Source organism: Metopolophium dirhodum, chromosome 4, assembly GCF_019925205.1.
Source record: "Metopolophium dirhodum isolate CAU chromosome 4, ASM1992520v1, whole genome shotgun sequence".
Lineage (NCBI taxonomy): Eukaryota > Metazoa > Arthropoda > Insecta > Hemiptera > Aphididae > Metopolophium > Metopolophium dirhodum.
Window position 1 is genome coordinate 22,115,381 of NC_083563.1, and position 20,450 is coordinate 22,135,830.

Sequence of the window (20,450 nt, forward strand, 5' to 3'; positions counted from 1 at the left end):
TTTTTTTATTATTTTATTCGAAACATTATTTTTAAATATTGGGATCAATAAAACTATTTTTATTCAATTACTATTTTATATCAATTAGAATTTGTTAATAAACCAAGTAATAAATGAATGGTTACCAAGTAAAAAAACCGTTATCTACATTATAAGTTTGAATTCAATTTTCCGCATTTGCATCTAGTAGAAACAAATAAATGTTTTTTTGAAGACAATGTAAAAATATCCATCATCCATCGGTTAGGACCATATTATATATATTTTCTATGATTAGGACGGTGAGGTTATAATTATAAATAATCTATGGCAAATGACAATCGTCTGAGACGAACAGCGATTTCAATACGTACTCACATATTTCGTTCCATTCTGGTTATTGAACTATTTGAACTAGGTGCCTATTGGCTATTTTTATAAATGCCATTAATCTCAATACTTCCAGACTGAACTTTTGGATCGGATATATGAAGACGCGCGCTGCATTTTCCTTGGCGGAGATGCACAGCTCTGACACTAGACAATATTATATACACTCGAAGGGAACGCGTTTCGCCGGAAGAATAAATAATTACGTAAGTTTTGTCCTTCTACTCTGTTGAAGCGGTAGACCTAATGTAAATATTTATTGTCAGACAAACTTATATAACCGCTAGACGTAGAGTAATTTTTAAAACCCAGTTGTTATAGGTGTGCAAAAATTATGAAAAATACCTTAAATTATAATACTTTGCCTACAACTGTTAATTTATTGTTATAGTAGAATAATTTTTAAAATTTTAAATCAATGATTAAGTAATGCTTTTATAAGTAGGAAGGTAGGTTTTTATACCTACCTAATAAAATAAGAAAATACATAATGATTAATGTTATTTAATATAATTTGTAAGTACATAGCAGATCACTTGGCAGATACCTACCACTTGGTGACGATTATTTTTGTCTTATACGTTCTTCGTAATTCCGTTCCGTCACGATAGTTTTAGTTTTCGTAAATGTGAAACATGCATTTTCTATGCATACGGGATACGGGCATTAAACATTTGGGTTTTAAGAGAACACCTCAAACGTACGTTTTTTTGGGGGGGTTTTACGGGATATACCTAAGGGAAATTTTCTTCAAATTTTCACATTTCACTATTTTATATTGTGATATTATTTGTGCCTAGGTTAAGTTTCTGTTTTAGAATCGATCGATAGGTTACCTAGGTATATCACATTCTTTAAATTGAATTCTGGTAGTCGAGTATTGGACAAGTACCTACGTAATTTATAATTCGTATCGTAATTTAATTACTAAAAAAATATATTTTCCCCAACAGTGTCACCGGCAGGAGAATACATTATAGAATGTCTATAAACTTGTGGTCTAGTATATGGTTAAAATTGGCATGCGACCATCAACCGGGGGCTTGTTCTGGACAATTTAAATGATCTAATAAGGTTCATCTCATTATTTGAATTAAATTAATTTTTAACCAATTGTTGTGTTAATCAATTTTTTTATTTATTTCATTCGACACACTCGTCTCAGTTTTCTAGTACCTCTAGATTTCTCACGAAATTCATATCGATCATCTCACAGCTTTCATATTCAAAACCAAAAAATATGTATTTTTAGCTTATTTCAATATTTTTCATCGAACACCAGAATATATTACAGATCATAAAGATTATATTATATCATATATTTTAAACTAAACAAGCCAGTGCCATCTAAAATTTTTTTTGCCCGCTGGCGCTTTTCAATTTTTTTTTTATGAATTTATCTTTAGGTAATGAAATTGTATACATTTTTTAAACATTGGCAACCTGGTGCCCTATGAAAAATCCTTCTTTAATGAACTAAATATTTTGAATAGTTTTTTCTCTTTAAGATTCTAGACGTTTTAGGTTGAACTTTGTAATGTGTATTCCTACAATAATATTTGTTTTTAATTTTTTTATTTGTTTTCTAAAATGCATTTGCCTGCGGGCGCCCACACCATCCTTCAATTTTTTTTTCATGATTTTAACATTTGCCAATTTTTTTAAATATTGATAACTTGGTGCCATACGAATAATCCATCTTTAATGAACTAATTTTTTTTTTCTTTTTGATTCTGGGCATTTTAGTTTGTACTTTGTAATGTGTATTCCTGCAGTAACTTTTTTTCCACATTTTTTTTTTGTTATCTAAATATATTTAATAGTTTTTTCTGTTTAAGATTCTGGACATTTTAGTTTGAAGTTTGTAATGTGTATTCACACAATATAATTAATTTCAATTTTTTTTTGTTTTCTAAAATGCATTTGCCTTCGGGCGCTCACACCATCCTTCAATTTTTTTTTAGTCATGATGTGACTAGTTGAAATTTTTGTATTTACTTTTTGAACATTGATAACATGGTGCACTTTGAATAATCCATCATTAATGAACTAAATATTTTGAATAGTTTTTTTCTGTTTAAGATTCTGGACATTTTAGTTTGAAGTTTGTAATGTGTATTCCTACAATATAATCAATTTCAATTTTTTTTTTGTTTTCTAGAATGCATTTGCTTGCGGGCGCCAACACCCTCTTTCAATTTTTTTTTTAGTAATGTGACGAGTTGAATTTTTTGTAGAGACTTGAACATTGATAACTTGGTGCCCTCTGAATAATCCATCATTAATAATCTAAATATATTTAATAGTTTTTCCTGTTTAAGATTCTGGACATTTTAGTTTGAAGTTTGTAATGTGTATTCACACAATATAATTAATTTCAATTTTTTTTTGTTTTCTAAAATGCATTTGCCTGCGGGCGCCCACACCCTCCTTCAATTTTTTTTTAGTAATGTGACTAGTTGAATTTTTCGTATAGACTTGAACATTGATAACTTCGTACCCTATGAATAATCCTTCTTTAATGAACTATATATTTCTAATAGTTTTTTTCTGTTTAAGATTCTGGACGTTTTAGTTTGTACTTTGTAATGTGTATTCCTGCAGTAACTTTTTTTCCACATTTTTTTTGGTTTTCTAAAATGCATTTGCCTGCGGGCGCCAACACCCTCTTTCAATTTTAGATTCTGAGCGAAGCGATGAATGTATTGATTTTACAATGATGTGTGTTTTTTTTTATTTTATTTTTTTATTTTTATTTTTTATTTTATTTTTTATTTTTGTGTCTGTCATCACCTTTTAGGACAGTAGTAAAGTCCTGGGATTTTTTTCAACAGTAACTTTTCTGATAGGAAAGTGAATCTAGTTGATACTTTGAGAGGTCAAAAAAAGAATTATTTTTGCATCATCAATTTTAAAACGTTGATTTACCTAGATTAAAAAAAAAATTAATTTGTTATACTTAAGCTCGGTAAACTTTAAGCGTTGTACGGGTGCGTAAGACACCGAAAATCGTGAACTTCGTAAGGCTATACCATAAAAACCAATGATTTCCCTGTAGTAGAGTTTTGGACAAGTACCTACATAAGTAATTTATAATAATTCATATTGTTTTTTAATTAGGTACCAAAAAAATATAACTTCTCAAACACTGTGTCTATTGGCACTGGTGGGAGAATGTATTAGAATGTCTATAAACTTGCGGACCAGTTTGTATAGTTAAATTTGGCATGCAAACTATAATTGAAATAGAAAACCAGAATAGGTGCATTGCAGATGATAAAGATTTCTGTAAAATAACATACGATTTATCAATATACCGTTTAGGTACTGAGTATAATACTATAATATATAAGTTCTATGGATTTATCATAGTAAATAATATATTTTATAATATCTATGGCAATCGTTAATTGTCGAAATTCGTCGGCGACGGTTAACAATTCTAATAATTTCAGCAAATACTATTGTATTATAAATATAATATATTGTATATTTTGATTTCAGTGAACAAAAAAATAATATGCCACCAATATAAACGGACAGTTTGTTAAACCGTACATATTATAATGTAAGTTTTAAAACAAACTCGCAAATTTCATTATGATCAGGTTATTTTCATAAAATATTTCGATACTTTCAAGTTTCAGCTCATCGGAGTGAGATGATTAGATAAAGATGGATGAAGATAGCTGTTTCTTCGGCGATGGCGGCACTCTAGCTACGTTTCACCGGAAGAGTAGATGTTTACGAGTAAGTTTGTTTTCATATTATTACCTACTATTTTACATTTACTTTTTAGACTTAAATTAAATATTTATTGCCACGGACAATCTGTTAACTGGGAGACGTAGAAGCATTTATACGTTTACTCCCAAAAGTGCAATGTATAAAATACGCGAGCCCGAACCGTCCAAACCCGTCTTCGTTTCTCCACGCCAAGTTTAATACACGTACCTTTTTGCATATACTATACGTCGGGTATTAACTTAGATTTGCGCTAAGTATTTAAAACAATATAATATTATTAATATTTATATTTTATATACATTATACACCTCATATATTTTATTAGCATACTTACACATTTTTTAGTACAGTTTATACCCTCTTATAGAAATAGGTACCTATTAAATATTTTGAAATTATATATTATAACCATACACTTTAATATAAATTCGTTGTTATCAAGACTCATCGTCTTAAAACGTAGGTACTCTTTTAGCGAGGGAGCTTCGATCCACAAAAATTAAAATTGAGGGGATTGGCGGTTGTATATACTTCATAAATCTTTTTCGATTGAAATCGTGTAAATAATTTAATTAAACAATCGGGTATCACTAGTATCAATTGTATTATATTACGTGCAACGGTATAAGATCACCGGAACAAGATGGCAGAATGAAAATCGATTAAATAAAATATGAAATAATGTTGTAGTAGAAGATGGAAACTTCAGTTTATTCTAATTTATAATCCGAGTATTGTAATAACTATTAAATTCATCATTGAACGATTATTCAGTGGTCACTTGGGGATAAATTCCAAAAGTATAAATGTAAATTAAATTAAGAATCATTAAAAACAATTTTGTGAAAGGAACAACATTATTTCTAATATTAATGTCTTAATTATTATTAACAAATAAATACAAATACTGGATATTTTAATAGCTTTTAACTAATAACATTCAGTGTAAATAGTTTCTGATCGACGTACCTATATGTAAGTAACTTCTATAAAATGATTATTCACGAAAAAAAATCCTAACAATGTAATGCAAAGATTCTCATAAATTGATCTTAACAGCAGCCTAAAAACAGCAAAAATACATTTGTACAACATTTATATTTTATGCATCACACCTACCAAATTGAAATGTTGACAACATTTTAATTCCCTATTATGGTGTAGGTACCTACTAATACAAACAATAAATTATTATTCGAAAACACAATTTTGTATATTATTATATATTAAAATACTAAATACCTACAATGAAACTAAAAATAAACAAATTATTGCGTCATACTGAGTGCCTTTGGTATATTATATATGAAAATAGAATCTTTATTACGAATTCTTATCGATTACACCGACACAAAAAATATACCTAATTATAAAAATTAAAAAATTAAACAACACACATTATTGTAAAATCAATACAGTCATTCGATCGATCCGCTCAAAATCTAAAATCTAAAATACATCCGATACAATTAAACTTAACATATATTAGGTAAATCATTATTATACATTTTGTGTTCGGCAGTATTGGGAGAAAATGTTAGACTTGGAATTTTACAAATCTAGTTGCAGGTATTAAAGTCGGTACTGTACATTTGACTGTATACCTTTATGTTAACTCTTGGTTAACTCTATAAACCAGAAATCACATTTTTATTTAATGATTTATTAAAAAAACAATATGCTTTTATAAAAATATGCTTGTGCTTCTAATATCTATTCACCACCTTAATCAATACCTAGTTAAATTAATATGAAAACGAAAATAATAATTTAAATAATATATTTTATTATTATAATTTAACCCTTTCAGGCCCGAATTATGATCTGATGATAAAAAAAAATAATTTATGTGTTCTTTACATAAAACATACTTAAATTAAGAGAAATTTCGAATTTTGAAATTTTTTGACTACCCAAACTTCAGTTTTGGTGACTTGTCATTATAATAGCATTTGGGCGTTAAATATAATAACTTACATTACCATTTTAATGGCAATTGGGCTTTAACGTATAACGCACTACATCATATGAATAATCTTTATTCGTAAAAACAAAATATAAATAACAATTTTTAAAAATTAAAAATTAGAACAATTAATATAAAATTAAATAAGACAATAAAAAATAAAGTTTATAATCATTATCACAATGGTTATACTGTGGCAGTCTTTGCAGTTACATAAAACGATAAAACAAATAAAAAACATCCTTCTAAGTAGTAATAACATTAGGTAAATAAATATAAAATAAAAGATCATCTGTTACATTGTTAATAATTATATATATAAACTTAGGTACATAATTATAATAAGATTTAAATATTTAATTATGATAATCAAAAAAACAATTCCTTGTCTTAGTAATACATAAATGGACATTGCATTTTTTGCATGCCATATGGGTTCTTTTTTTACACCCCTCTAATTTACAGAATGTGGCATCTCTCAAGTTATCTATGTATACATAATGGCCAATGTTATCTTTTCTTATCACATCAGTAGGGTATCTATCAATTAAACGATTTTTTGTGCGAGGTTTAGGTTGAACTATAATTTTGTTAGATGACGACGGGCGCCCTCGTTTTCTGGAAGGTGTTACTACAGAACTCCCTATAGAAATTAATGTTGAAGCTAAATTTTGCTTAAAGCCTAATAAGTCCATTACTTTTTTTTTTGGTAAATTTATTGCTTCAGCATCATTTCTATATTCTAACCATGAATTACAAGTGGCCATATCAAAGGAATGAAAGAGCATACGCAAAGTCCATTTTCTAGATTTTATAAATACTCTGTAGTAGCTAATGAGTTGATCATGCAAATCCACCCCACCCATTGAATCATTATACAATTTTACAATTTCAGGGCGACATACTTCAACATAAGATTTATTTTTTTTATCATATCGTTTAATAATATCTGGGCTGCCTGAAGTCACAAAGTTAGAAGCGAGAGTAACAGATTTGTTATCCAACCATTTAATCAGACCAACTTTTCCATCTGTTGAGGTAACTTCATATGAGGCTCCTCTTCCTAATGTATTTAGCTCTTTATCGCTCACAACTGGAGGATTAGCAAAACGATTAAGTCTAATTGTCCCAGCTGCTTTAATTCCCAAACAATCAAGTGATGTAAATAGATTGTAAGAACTAAAATAATTATCAAAATATAAATAATGTTCATTTTTATCTATGTGTTCAACTAATTGTAAAACTATGGAACCCCCGAGGCCATATTTTTTTTGTATTTCATGATTTATTTCAGTTGAACTGCCCTGGTATAAAATCATATTGTAAACCATACCATTAGCAGAGCAGAGTAAAAAATTTTTAATACCCCAAGGGCAGGGTTTGCCTTTCATATATTGTTTGACACCTAATTTCCCTTTAAATTTGACCATTTGCTCATCTACAGCTAGATTAGTTTCTACTGGCAATTCTTTACAACGTTTTAAAAAAGAATTATAAAGTGGTCTAACTTTTATAAATTTATCAACATTGTTTTCAGGAATGTCATCATTATTCATTACATGAAAACAAGACCTCAACTGAAAAAAACGATTTCGAGACATATTATCAGCAATTATATTTACTCTGTCGTCATTAGTCCAACATAATCTTATTCTACTAGGTTTTTGACAACCAATTTTCAAATGTATACCCACAAACACCTTCATTTCTGAAGGTGTAGTATCTACATAATTTATGAAATTATTTTGTTTGGCATAAATATTTGTGTACTTGGCCATATTTTCAAACTCTTCCTCAGGAAAATATTTACTGAAATATTCTATTGGTGATAGAGTCCTATAAGTAGTTGATAATTCTGGAGCTGGTGGCGAAATCTTTAAGAAACTACTGACAAATGGTCTATTTGACCATTTAATTTCATTTTTTGTGTAATATGGTAGGTTATTGAGGTGTAGTCCGTGTTCAACTACAGGTCTTATTGCTATATGATGTGGTGGTATTGCAGGTGTACTTGGCCTAGCTATTAAAACAATTAAAATTTAAAAAGAAACCAAATAAAAATAATTCAAAATAATATTTTATATACCATAAGCATTGTTATCTGATTGCTGTTCACCTTGTTGCAGTGGTTCATGTTCATCTTCAACTGTTTCTAAAATATTTAGTGTAATTTATTGTTTCATAAGAAAAATTAAAATTACTAGAAACAAAAAAATAAATAATATAAAATAATATTTTACATACCATTAACATTATTATCTGATTGCTGTTCAAGTTGATGCATTGGTAGATTAAATACTTCATATTCATCTTCAACTGTTTCTAAAATATACAGTGTAATTGTTTCATAAAGAAAATTTAAATAATTAGAAACAAAAAAATAAATAATATAAAATAATATTTTACATACCATTATTTATGCCAAAAACGTTGAAATCTTCATCATCTTCGAAATCAAACAGTTCAAAATCATCAAGTACATTTTCAAACATTTGTTCTTTGCTAGACTTTTCGATTTCTGAACGAGGGTATTCATTGTCATCAACAAAATCATCGTCGTCGCCTGACAATGATGATAGTTCTGAATCTCTCCCATCACCTAGCAATTCGATGATGTCTCCGTAGGGCAGTTGCTGCTGCTTTTTTAACATTACAAACTAGAGTTTATAACATAAATTAAATTGAATCAACTGATTAAAACTATCTACCTATGTGGTTTAATTAAAAGAATACTTACTAATATAGTTGATATTCTTCACTAAGCAATAGAAACAGAATTCGTAACGTAACAACGAGTTACTCGTTCGAGTACCGGACGAGATTCGGAGAATAACGGTAAATGATAACTAATTACAGCGGCAAAATGCACGTGCACATGAATAATAATATTATCGGTTATCACAAAATGTTGTAAACGCCCAAGGCCCAACTGCCATTATAATGGCATATTACTTAAGACGATACCACTCACTGATAAAAGATAATAACCACATTTTAATACCGGCATAATACAATAACATCAGTGTTGACACGGGAAAAAAAATATGGGATTTTTCCCAATTGATTATCAATAATTAATATTTATTACAAGAAAAAAAAAAAAAAAAAATCCCGGCAAATTTTTTTTTTTTTTTTACATAATTTATTTTGACCATTGTTTAGTTATAAAATATATAACCATAATTCTTATTATTATCTATAAATATTCGTTGACAAAATAAACCAATTTCCGTCCAGTTATACACACAATTATAATTTCTACATTTATTTTTATTGTAATGCCATTATAATGACATTGGGGACTGAAAGGGTTAAATTATAAATATTAAATTGTAAACTATTTTGGTTATATTGTCATATAAAATTTCAATGAACAAATTGTTCCTTAACACGGAACTCTTTGACATAAAAAGTTGTATTATATTATATCTATGGATTCATCATATTGACGTAATATAATATCTACCTATCATGTATATTCTATGGCAATTCTCAAAGTCGTTGCAGAAGACACAGTCGATTAAAAATTCTAAAATGTCAATTAACAAAACAGACATGAACAGAACAAAAAACATACTGCGTTCCGTATGGTTTTATTTTTTATAAATCAAAATAGTTTTAGTTCTGTATCTGGAGCATTTTCACATCGGCATCGCAGTGAACACACGTCACGGATTCAGTCGAAAGAGTCGATATTAAAAGTAAATTTGTTTTCATATTCTTTCGGGGCTTAAATATTTACTTTTAAGATTTAAAATAAATATTTAATGTCACGAAAAATGTGCTATCCAAGTAACGCACTACGCATATTTTAGACCCGAGCTGGAAATGTATAAAATACGCGAGATCGAATAATACAAACGCCGCACAGTGTTCCAAAAAGGATTTTTAGCAGGACAAAATGATTTCTTTTTCGGATGCTTAGTTTATTTTTTAACTTAGTTTTTGCAGTGTGCATCCATAAAGTCCGTAAACAAATTTCTGAAGTCTTATGATAAATTTTTTTTTAATTAAACAAATGTTTAGGTATTTGTCTTAATGATAAAACTAAACTATTAAGTTAAAACATAAAGTATGTTTTTTTGTCATTTGGTTTTATTGAGAGTTATAATAATTGTTCTCTAATTCTAAAGTTTATATTAATATAAAATTATACAATTATAATAGGTTCTATATATTGTATTAAGTATTGTGCTGAAACTTGCCGCAATCAAATTATGTAATAACGTTTAGATGACAAGTTAAGCTAATTGAAAACACTAATTTCTTCAAATTTCTACTATCCACTACTTTTTTTCCGTATCCATTAATAATATAAAATAATATATTTTAACATTTCTATATACATATATATTATTTAAAAACTTAACAAAAAAAAATATACCTTCCACTAGGATATCCATGATATTAAAGTAAAATAAACGATCTAACTTTATTCAACGAACAACGCTAACCATAAAATAACTATACGCTCAATCAATTTAGTTTGTTTTTAAAAATCTTATTTCCGACTATTAGTGTATTCAGTAGGTACCTAGTACCTACACTATAACAATAGCTATATACTACCTATCCTGACCACCCCGTGTATAGTCGTATAGCTCGGTATAGGTACCTATATAAATAGTGTAAATGTAAATACATATTACATACACGAATGCGTTAGGTACCTATTATTATGTCCCTAACATTTATTTTATTTTCTTGAACACAATGTTTCAAAATTTATTAACTAATATATAATTAATTGTCATATTATTTATAAATTATTGAAATACAATTAATACACCTACTATAATTATAAATTAGTAATAAGAATAAATTCGTGGATAAACTATTAAAATACAAACGAATAAACATTAAAGGGTACAATGTATTTCCGGTAGTCGGTTGGGTATAAAACTAATAAATCCTTGAATACAATATTAAAAAATACAAACTTACACATAATAGTTATAATAGGTATAATACAAATTAAACATTACACTTATAATATATAATATCTGTAACGCATTGGTCATAACTCATAACTATATTGTTGAACATTTTACTGAATGCTACGTATTATTACAGAGATGGTATTCGTCATTGAACATTTGCCAACTGGGGTCTGGAAATAATATATCATATTAAGCAGAGGGAAATGAGCAGTTAGCGGTGCAGAGTTTCAAAGACTAAGTTTTATAGCAGATTTCGATTAGGACACGGTGAATGTATTTTCTTATTTTTCAGTATGTTTATTTTTAGTATTATTAATTGATCAGGGGATGTATTGCCCGCAACTTTTAAATTATTTTTTACAGTAACTACTAGTATAACACTATGCCAGATATCAATAAAGTTGTAATAAAAATTAGGAAATTGGTCAGGTATGATATTTTTTTAAATAATTATTTTGAGTAGGTAATTCGCTCAATGATATTTAAATATTTTTACCGATAATCAAGTACGATGATTTGTAAGTAACTAGAGACTGAGTGAATAGGAAATGTATGGTATGGCGAAGATAAGGGGAAAGAGGTCAACAGGATTTCAGAATGTTTGACGTATGAAAGGGAAAGACGAAAAAGAAATGTAAGGTTAGGCTAGGCTACTGGAGTGTGTGTAGCAGATATGAGAATGTTAAGTTAGGTGTGTAATGGCCAATAAGGATGATAGAATAGAAAATTAATTAATTAAAGGTAGTGTAGTGTTGTGTAGTGGCATATATTGTATATTGTAATTTGTAGTGAAAACAAGAGAGATTGGATTGAGGTAGTTCGGTCACTGTATGATAAGGGTATAGTGAGAGTGAATAAAGAAATTAATAGGTGAATAGAGAGGTGAGAAGATTGAAGAAGAGGTGGATATATAGAATACTGATCTTATGGAGGCGTGAAAAGAGGGTAGCTATACCTGTATAGTTGTGTGAGAAGGGGGAAGAAGAAGTCTGAAAGGTCCCGGTGCCAATTTTTCAAATTTTCAAATTTTCCACAATTCTATAAAATATGAAAATTAAATTTTATATTTTAGTTGCCACCTCAATTATTAGACTTTTCCACTAATCTACTACCCGATAACTATTTAGGGAATTGATAGGGTGTATTTTATCTAAAAAATTACTTTACGGGAATAACTCTCAAGCTTTGTGGAATTGTCGGATTTTGATGACTATTTTTTTATCTGAAAGAAGAAGACTTCCTACAGCTCGCATCAATCTCTGATTTTGTATTTTATTTCAAATAGTTGTATTAAAAAATTTGTAAAAAAATGCTTTTTATCTTATATTTTGTTTAGATATATTATAAGTTTTGAGAATAAAATATTGAAAAACAGAGATCAATGCGGGCTATAGAATATTTCCCTCTAGCAATTCAAAATTTTTGAAATTTCGTTGATTTTACAAAGCGGTATTGTTATTCCCGCAGAGTCTATTTTTGAGGACAAAATGGCATCGGCACCGGGCGCCTGAAGGTAGAATAGTTAGGTTAAAAATGTCGAATACGTAGGTAAGGATCTTGAATTGCAAAGGCCACTCGACTCTTTGGCTGAAACTATACTGGTAACAACCTTGACTTATGGGATAGAATAAAAAGATCGGTGGCCGGTTGTGATGTCAGCGCACAATTTTTTTTCCCACTTTGACACACACTAGGGCTAAAATATCGGAAGGGAGGCTCTAGTCATCACCAGCTGATATTACATGAAAAGTAACCCGTGAGGGCGTTGCCCCCACACCACCATACAAATATTCGTTTGAAAATATAAAAATATAAAAGAATTTTTTTTATTTACTCGAATTTAATTTTTCACAATAATAATATACTGTTTGTACATATATAATATAGTTAAATGTAAATGTAATTAAAATTCAAAAAAAAAAATTAAGAATTACAGTTGAATTTTAAAAAAGTTTATTAATATATTAGCAAATATTAAAGATATCAATACGGGACAGTCAATGTTAAAATGTTACGACGTATGATCCTCCAAAAATCGTAGTATTTGGCGGTTGCCTATAAGAGAAATCCTTCGGCGTAGTCAAACAAATGAAAGGACCTATGATATGTTTGAAGGTAGGCCAAACCCATATGTTTTCGGGGGGACAAATGTATCGCGGTTTTTTAATCGAACTATCCCGTATCTATATTTTATCTATAGTATTTCAACCAACAATTACTCCCCGCTACAAACAACCAAAAAACAAAAAAAAACAGCTAATGGTCACAGTTGCTGGGCTTTAACACGGTCTTAAAGACTGCAAGCTAGAGTTGTACCAGTATAATTAAAAACTTAAATACAGCCAACCTTAATTAATGATTTTTTTACCACAACAAATTATAAAATGTCACAAAATATTATTTTATTAGGGTTTTATGAGGTTTTCAATCCTTATAAGTTGCTGTAAATAGAAAATGTAGAAAACAATAGTTTTAATTTAAAATATGGTTTTGTGTTTTAATATCCTGTTGTGAAATAATTCTCAAGGTTTCCTTCCCACATTTTTTTACATTGTACTAAATCTAATTTTTTTCTGCACATATTTACGAAGACTAAAACAGATATCTGACCGTTTTTATTTGTATTTATTTTAGACTTTATAGTTTGTAATTTAAAATTGACTGTAGACCCAGCTTAAACACAATATTATTTTAAATTAAACATTATTAATTTATGTCCTTCATACATGACTATCACATACTAGAGTCCATGCAGGACCTCTTCCCATTTAACTTTTTGCATCCTTTATCAATTTTATTCATTTTTATACATTTTCTAATACATATATATTACGGTGATACACCTCTGATCATAATAACTGTTCGTTTATTTTAATGTAAACAATACCTAGTTTTTGATTTGTAGTTAAAATGTACTGCGGTATTAAGCTTCCTGCATATTCTTTTGTTTAGTATTATTTCGCCCAGGTTCCTCATACAATATTTTTTTTGATTCATTTAACTATATAATTTAAAAACAGACTGGTTACCTATGTGCTTTCACGTTACCATTCAATTTATTTTTTCATTTATTTAACTCAAAGTAATTATTTATAAAAATAATTCAAACTTTTTTTTAACTATTTTAAATGCATTTTTGGTGGGTGCCAACGTTTTTTTAATTTTTTTTTATGAAGCAAACAGTTTTTGATCCTTGTATAGGTTTTTTAAAACTGACAACCAGTTGCCATCTGATTTTTTAAAAAGAAATTTTTTAGACAATTCCTTGATTTTAGCCTGCTTCTATAATTCACGAATCTAGGAATTCCCAGATTTCTAGACAATGTCTAGATTTCTCAAATTTGAAAAATCTAGGAATTTGCCTGAAACTAGGAATCGTCTAGAAATCTGGGAATTCCTAGATTCGTGAAATATAGGAGCAGGTAAAATCGAAGAATTGCCTGAATCTTGGAAATATACAAAAATTTTTTTAAATATCCGATAGCATCTGAATCTAGGAATTCCCAGATTTCTAGGAAAAGCCTAGATTCGGCAAATTAATTTTATAAATCTAGGAATTCACGATCCAGGAATTCCTAGATTCTTCAAATTTGCTAAATCTAGGCATTGCCTAGAAATCTGGGAATTCCTAGATTCGTGAATTATAGAAGCAGGCTAAAAAATCGAGGAAATGCCTGAATCTAGGAAATATACAATTTTTTTACATATCTGATGGCATCTGAATCTAGGAATTCCCAGATTTCTGATAATTTCCCATTTTTGTAAAATCTAGCCAATTCCTCGATTTTTTACCCTGCTCCTATATTTCACGAATCTAGGAATTCCCAGATTTCTAGGCAATGCCTAGATTTAGCAAATTTGAAAAAATCTAGGAATTCCAAGATTTCTAGTATATTCCTGGTTTCAGGCATATTTGAAATATCTGGGAATTTTCCTCAATCTTGAAATTATCTGGAAATCTTGGAATTTGAAAAATTTGAAACTTCAAATTCCTAGATTTTTCAAATTTTTTTAAATCTAGGCACTGCCTAGAAATCTGGGAATTCCTAGATTCAGATGCTATCGGATATTTAAAAAAATTTTTGTATATTTCCTAGATTCAGGCATTTCCTCGATTTTAGCCGGCTTCGACAATTCACGAATCTAGGAATTCCCAGATTTCCAGGCACTGCCTAGAAATCTGGGAATTCCTAGATTCAGATGCCATCAGATATTTAAAAAAATTATTGTATATTTCCTAGATTCAGGCATTTCCTCGATTTTTTAGCCTGCTTCTATAATTCACGAATTCCTAGATTCAGATGCCATCAGATATGTAAAAAAATTGTATATTTCCTAGATTCAGCGATTTCCTCGATTTTTTAGCCTGCTTCTATAATTCACGAATCTAGGAATTCCCAGATTTCTAGGCAATGCCTAGATTTAGCAAATTTGAAGAATCTAGGAATTCCTGGATCGTGAATTCCTAGATTTATAAAATTAATTTGAAAAATCTAGAAATTCACAAATCTAGGATTTCCTAGTTTCAGGCAAATTCCTAGATTTTTCAAATTTGCTAAATCTAGGCATTGCCTAGAAATCTGGGAATTCCTAGATTCGTGAATTGTTGAGGCCGGCTAATATACTAGAAATCTTGGAATTCCTAGATTTTTTCAAATTTGCTAAATCTAGGCATTGCCTAGAAATCTGGGAATTCCTAGATTCGTGAAATATAGGAGCAGGTAAAATCGAAGAATTGGCTAGATTTTACAAAAATGGGAAATTATCAGAAATCTGGGAATTCCTAGATTCAGATGCCATCAGATATTTAAAAAAATTATTGTATATTTCCTAGATTCAGGCATTTCCTCGATTTTTTAGCCTGCTTCTATAATTCACGAATCTAGGAATTCCCAGATTTCTAGGCAGTGCCTAGATTTAAAAAAATTTGAAAAATCTAGGAATTAGAAGTTTCAAATTTTTCAAATTCCAAGATTTCCAGATAATTTCAAGATTGAGGAAAATTCCCAGATATTTCAAATATGCCTGAAACCAGGAATATACTAGAAATCTTGGAATTCCTAGATTTTTTCAAATTTGCTAAATCTAGGCATTGCCTAGAAATCTGGGAATTCCTAGATTCGTGAAATATAGGAGCAGGTCAAATCGAAGAATTGGCTAGATTTTACAAAAATGGGAAATTATCAGAAATCTGGGAATTCCTAGATTCAGATGCCATCAGATATTTAAAAAAATTATTGTATATTTCCTAGATTCAGGCATTTCCTCGATTTTTTAGCCTGCTTCTATAATTCACGAATCTAGGAATTCCCAGATTTCTAGGCAATGCCTAGATTTAGCAAATTTGAAGAATCTAGGAATTCCTGGATCGTGAATTCCTAGATTTATAAAATTAATTTGCCGAATCTAGGCTTTTCCTAGAAATCTGGGAATTCCTAGATTCAGATGCTATCGGATATTTAAAAAATTTTTTGTATATTTCCAAGATTCAGCCAATTCTTCGATTTTACCTGCTCCTATATTTCACGAATCTAGGAATTCCCAGATTTCTAGGAAAAGCCTAGATTCGGCAAATTAATTTTATAAATCTAGGAATTCACGATCCAGGAATTCCTAGATTCTTCAAATTTGCTAAATCTAGGCATTGCCTAGAAATCTGGGAATTCCTAGATTCGTGAATTATAGAAGCAGGCTAAAAAATCGAGGAAATGCCTGAATCTAGGAAATATACAATAATTTTTTTAAATATCTGATGGCATCTGAATCTAGGAATTCCCAGATTTCTGATAATTTCCCATTTTTGTAAAATCTAGCCAATTCTTCGATTTTACCTGCTCCTATATTTCACGAATCTAGGAATTCCCAGATTTCTAGGCAATGCCTAGATTTAGCAAATTTGAAAAAATCTAGGAATTCCAAGATTTCTAGTATATTAGCCGGCCTCAACAATTCACGAATCTAGGAATTCCCAGATTTCTAGGCAATGCCTAGATTTAGCAAATTTGAAAAAATCTAGGAATTCCAAGATTTCTAGTATATTCCTGGTTTCAGGCATATTTGAAATATCTGGGAATTTTCCTCAATCTTGAAATTATCTGGAAATCTTGGAATTTGAAAAATTTGAAACTTCTAATTCCTAGATTTTTCAAATTTTTTTAAATCTAGGCACTGCCTAGAAATCTGGGAATTCCTAGATTCGTGAAATATAGGAGCAGGTAAAATCGAAGAATTGGCTAAATTTTACAAAAATGGGAAATTATCAGAAATCTGGGAATTCCTAGATTCAGATGCCATCAGATATTTAAAAAAATTATTGTATATTTCCTAGATTCAGGCATTTCCTCGATTTTTTAGCCTGCTTCTATAATTCACGAATCTAGGAATTCCCAGATTTCTAGGCAGTGCCTAGATTTAAAAAAATTTGAAAAATCTAGGAATTAGAAGTTTCAAATTTTTCAAATTCCAAGATTTCCAGATAATTTCAAGATTGAGGAAAATTCCCAGATATTTCAAATTTGTCTGAAACCAGGAATATACTAGAAATCTTGGAATTCCTAGATTTTTTTCAAATTTGCTAAATCTAGGCATTGCCTAGAAATCTGGGAATTCCTAGATTCGTGAAATATAGGAGCAGGGTAAAAATTCGAGGAATTGGCTAGATTTTAAAAAAATGGGAAATTATCAGAAATCTGGGAATTCCTAGATTCAGATGCCATCAGATATTTAAAAAAATTATTGTATATTTCCTAGATTCAGGCATTTCCTCGATTTTTTAGCCTGCTTCTATAATTCACGAATCTAGGAATTCCCAGATTTCTAGGCAATGCCTAGATTTAGCAAATTTGAAGAATCTAGGAATTCCTGGATCGTGAATTCCTAGATTTATAAAATTAATTTGCCGAATCTAGGCTTTTCCTAGAAATCTGGGAATTCCTAGATTCAGATGCTATCGGATATTTAAAAAAATTTTTGTATATTTCCAAGATTCAGGCAATTCTTCGATTTTACCTGCTCCTATATTTCACGAATCTAGGAATTCCCAGATTTCTAGACGATTCCTAGTTTCAGGCAAATTCCTAGATTTTTCAAATTTGAGAAATCTAGACATTGTCTAGAAATCTGGGAATTCCTAGATTCGTGAATTATAGAAGCAGGCTAAAATCAAGGAATTGTCTAAAAAATTTCTTTTTAAAAAATCAGATGGCAACTGGTTGTCAGTTTTAAAAAACCTATACAAGGATCAAAAACTGTTTGCTTCATAAAAAAAAATTAAAAAAACGTTGGCACCCACCAAAAATGCATTTAAAATAGTTAAAAAAAAGTTTGAATTATTTTTATAAATAATTACTTTGAGTTAAATAAATGAAAAAATAAATTGAATGGTAACGTGAAAGCACATAGGTAACCAGTCTGTTTTTAAATTATATAGTTAAATGAATCAAAAAAAATATTGTATGAGGAACCTGGGCGAAATAATACTAAACAAAAGAATATGCAGGAAGCTTAATACCGCAGTACATTTTAACTACAAATCAAAAACTAGGTATTGTTTACATTAAAATAAACGAACAGTTATTATGATCAGAGGTGTATCACCGTAATATATATGTATTAGAAAATGTATAAAAATGAATAAAATTGATAAAGGATGCAAAAAGTTAAATGGGAAGAGGTCCTGCATGGACTCTAGTATGTGATAGTCATGTATGAAGGACATAAATTAATAATGTTTAATTTAAAATAATATTGTGTTTAAGCTGGGTCTACAGTCAATTTTAAATTACAAACTATAAAGTCTAAAATAAATACAAATAAAAACGGTCAGATATCTGTTTTAGTCTTCGTAAATATGTGCAGAAAAAAATTAGATTTAGTACAATGTAAAAAAATGTGGGAAGGAAACCTTGAGAATTATTTCACAACAGGATATTAAAACACAAAACCATATTTTAAATTAAAACTATTGTTTTCTACATTTTCTATTTACAGCAACTTATAAGGATTGAAAACCTCATAAAACCCTAATAAAATAATATTTTGTGACATTTTATAATTTGTTGTGGTAAAAAAATCATTAATTAAGGTTGGCTGTATTTAAGTTTTTAATTATACTGGTACAACTCTAGCTTGCAGTCTTTAAGACCGTGTTAAAGCCCAGCAACTGTGACCATTAGCTGTTTTTTTTTGTTTTTTGGTTGTTTGTAGCGGGGAGTAATTGTTGGTTGAAATACTATAGATAAAATATAGATACGGGATAGTTCGATTAAAAAACCGCGATACATTTGTCCCCCCGAAAACATATGGGTTTGGCCTACCTTCAAACATATCATAGGTCCTTTCATTTGTTTGACTACGCCGAAGGATTTCTCTTATAGGCAACCGCCAAATACTACGATTTTTGGAGGATCATACGTCGTAACATTTTAACATTGACTGTCCCGTATTGATATCTTTAATATTTGCTAATATATTAATAAACTTTTTTAAAATTCAACTGTAATTCTTAATTTTTTTTTTTGAATTTTAATTACATTTACATTTAACTATATTATATATGTACAAACAGTATATTATTATTGTGAAAAATTAAATTCGAGTAAATAAAAAAAATTCTTTTATATTTTTATATTTTCAAACGAATATTTGTATGGTGGTGTGGGGGCAACGCCCTCACGGGTTACTTTTCATGTAATATTAGCTGGTGATGACTAGAGCCTCCCTTCCGATATTTTAGCCCTAGTGTGTGTCAAAGTGGGAAAAAAAATTGTGCGCTGACATCACAACCGGCCACCGATCTTTTTATTCTATCCCATAAGTCAAGGTTGTTACCAGTATAGTTTCAGCCAAAGAGTCGAGTGGCCTTTGCAATTCAAGATCCTTACCTACGTATTCGACATTTTTAACCTAACTATTCTACCTTCAGGCGCCCGGTGCCGATGCCATTTTGTCCTCAAAAATAGACTCTGCGGGAATAACAATACCGCTTTGTAAAATCAACGAAATTTCAAAAATTTTGAATTGCTAGAGGGAAATATTCTATAGCCCGCATTGATCTCTGTTTTTCAATATTTTATTCTCAAAACTTATAATATATCTAAACAAAATATAAGATAAAAAGCATTTTTTTACAAATTTTTTAATACAACTATTTGAAATAAAATACAAAATCAGAGATTGATGCGAGCTGTAGGAAGTCTTCTTCTTTCAGATAAAAAAATAGTCATCAAAATCCGACAATTCCACAAAGCTTGAGAGTTATTCCCGTAAAGTAATTTTTTAGATAAAATACACCCTATCAATTCCCTAAATAGTTATCGGGTAGTAGATTAGTGGAAAAGTCTAATAATTGAGGTGGCAACTAAAATATAAAATTTAATTTTCATATTTTATAGAATTGTGGAAAATTTGAAAATTTGAAAAATTGGCAC

The 20,450-nt window shown here is 29.4% G+C and overlaps 1 protein-coding gene and 1 long non-coding RNA gene across 3 annotated transcripts; one reads left to right on the forward strand and one right to left on the reverse strand.

The window, feature by feature from the left end:
- The first annotated feature begins 62 nt into the window (after window positions 1-62).
- On the forward strand, window positions 63-11,280 carry LOC132943922 (uncharacterized). Its single transcript, XR_009664389.1, has 4 exons — window positions 63-575; window positions 3,874-3,937; window positions 4,011-4,119; window positions 11,156-11,280. It is a non-coding gene; the product is annotated as an uncharacterized LOC132943922 (long non-coding RNA).
- Window positions 5,995-9,152, reverse strand: LOC132943331 (piggyBac transposable element-derived protein 3-like). Of its 2 annotated transcripts, XM_061012286.1 has the most exons (5): window positions 8,820-9,152; window positions 8,493-8,739; window positions 8,327-8,404; window positions 8,169-8,234; window positions 5,995-8,102 (listed from the first exon to the last, which is right to left on the reverse strand). In XM_061012286.1, the coding sequence occupies exons 2-5, from the start codon at window positions 8,731-8,733 to the stop codon at window positions 6,439-6,441; spliced, it is 2,049 nt and encodes a 682-aa protein (XP_060868269.1). In that variant the 5' UTR covers window positions 8,734-8,739; window positions 8,820-9,152; the 3' UTR covers window positions 5,995-6,438. The 2 variants fall into 2 exon arrangements, with proteins under 2 accessions (XP_060868269.1, XP_060868270.1); XM_061012287.1 differs by lacking the exon at window positions 8,327-8,404 and having other exon boundaries at window positions 8,493-9,152.
- Window positions 11,281-20,450: the final 9,170 nt, after the last annotated feature.

Excerpts from the sequence above, each read along its gene's own strand:
- LOC132943331 (XM_061012286.1), bottom strand. The coding sequence starts at position 8,733 with ATGTTAAAAAAGCAGCAGCAACTGCCCTACGGAGACATCATCGAATTG. Across the intron at positions 8,405-8,492 it reads CGTTTTTGGCATAAATAATG|AAACAGTTGAAGATGAATAT; the intron begins GTATGTAAAATA and ends TGTATATTTTAG. Across the intron at positions 8,235-8,326 it reads ATCAGATAATAATGTTAATG|AAACAGTTGAAGATGAACAT; the intron begins GTATGTAAAATA and ends TAAATATTTTAG.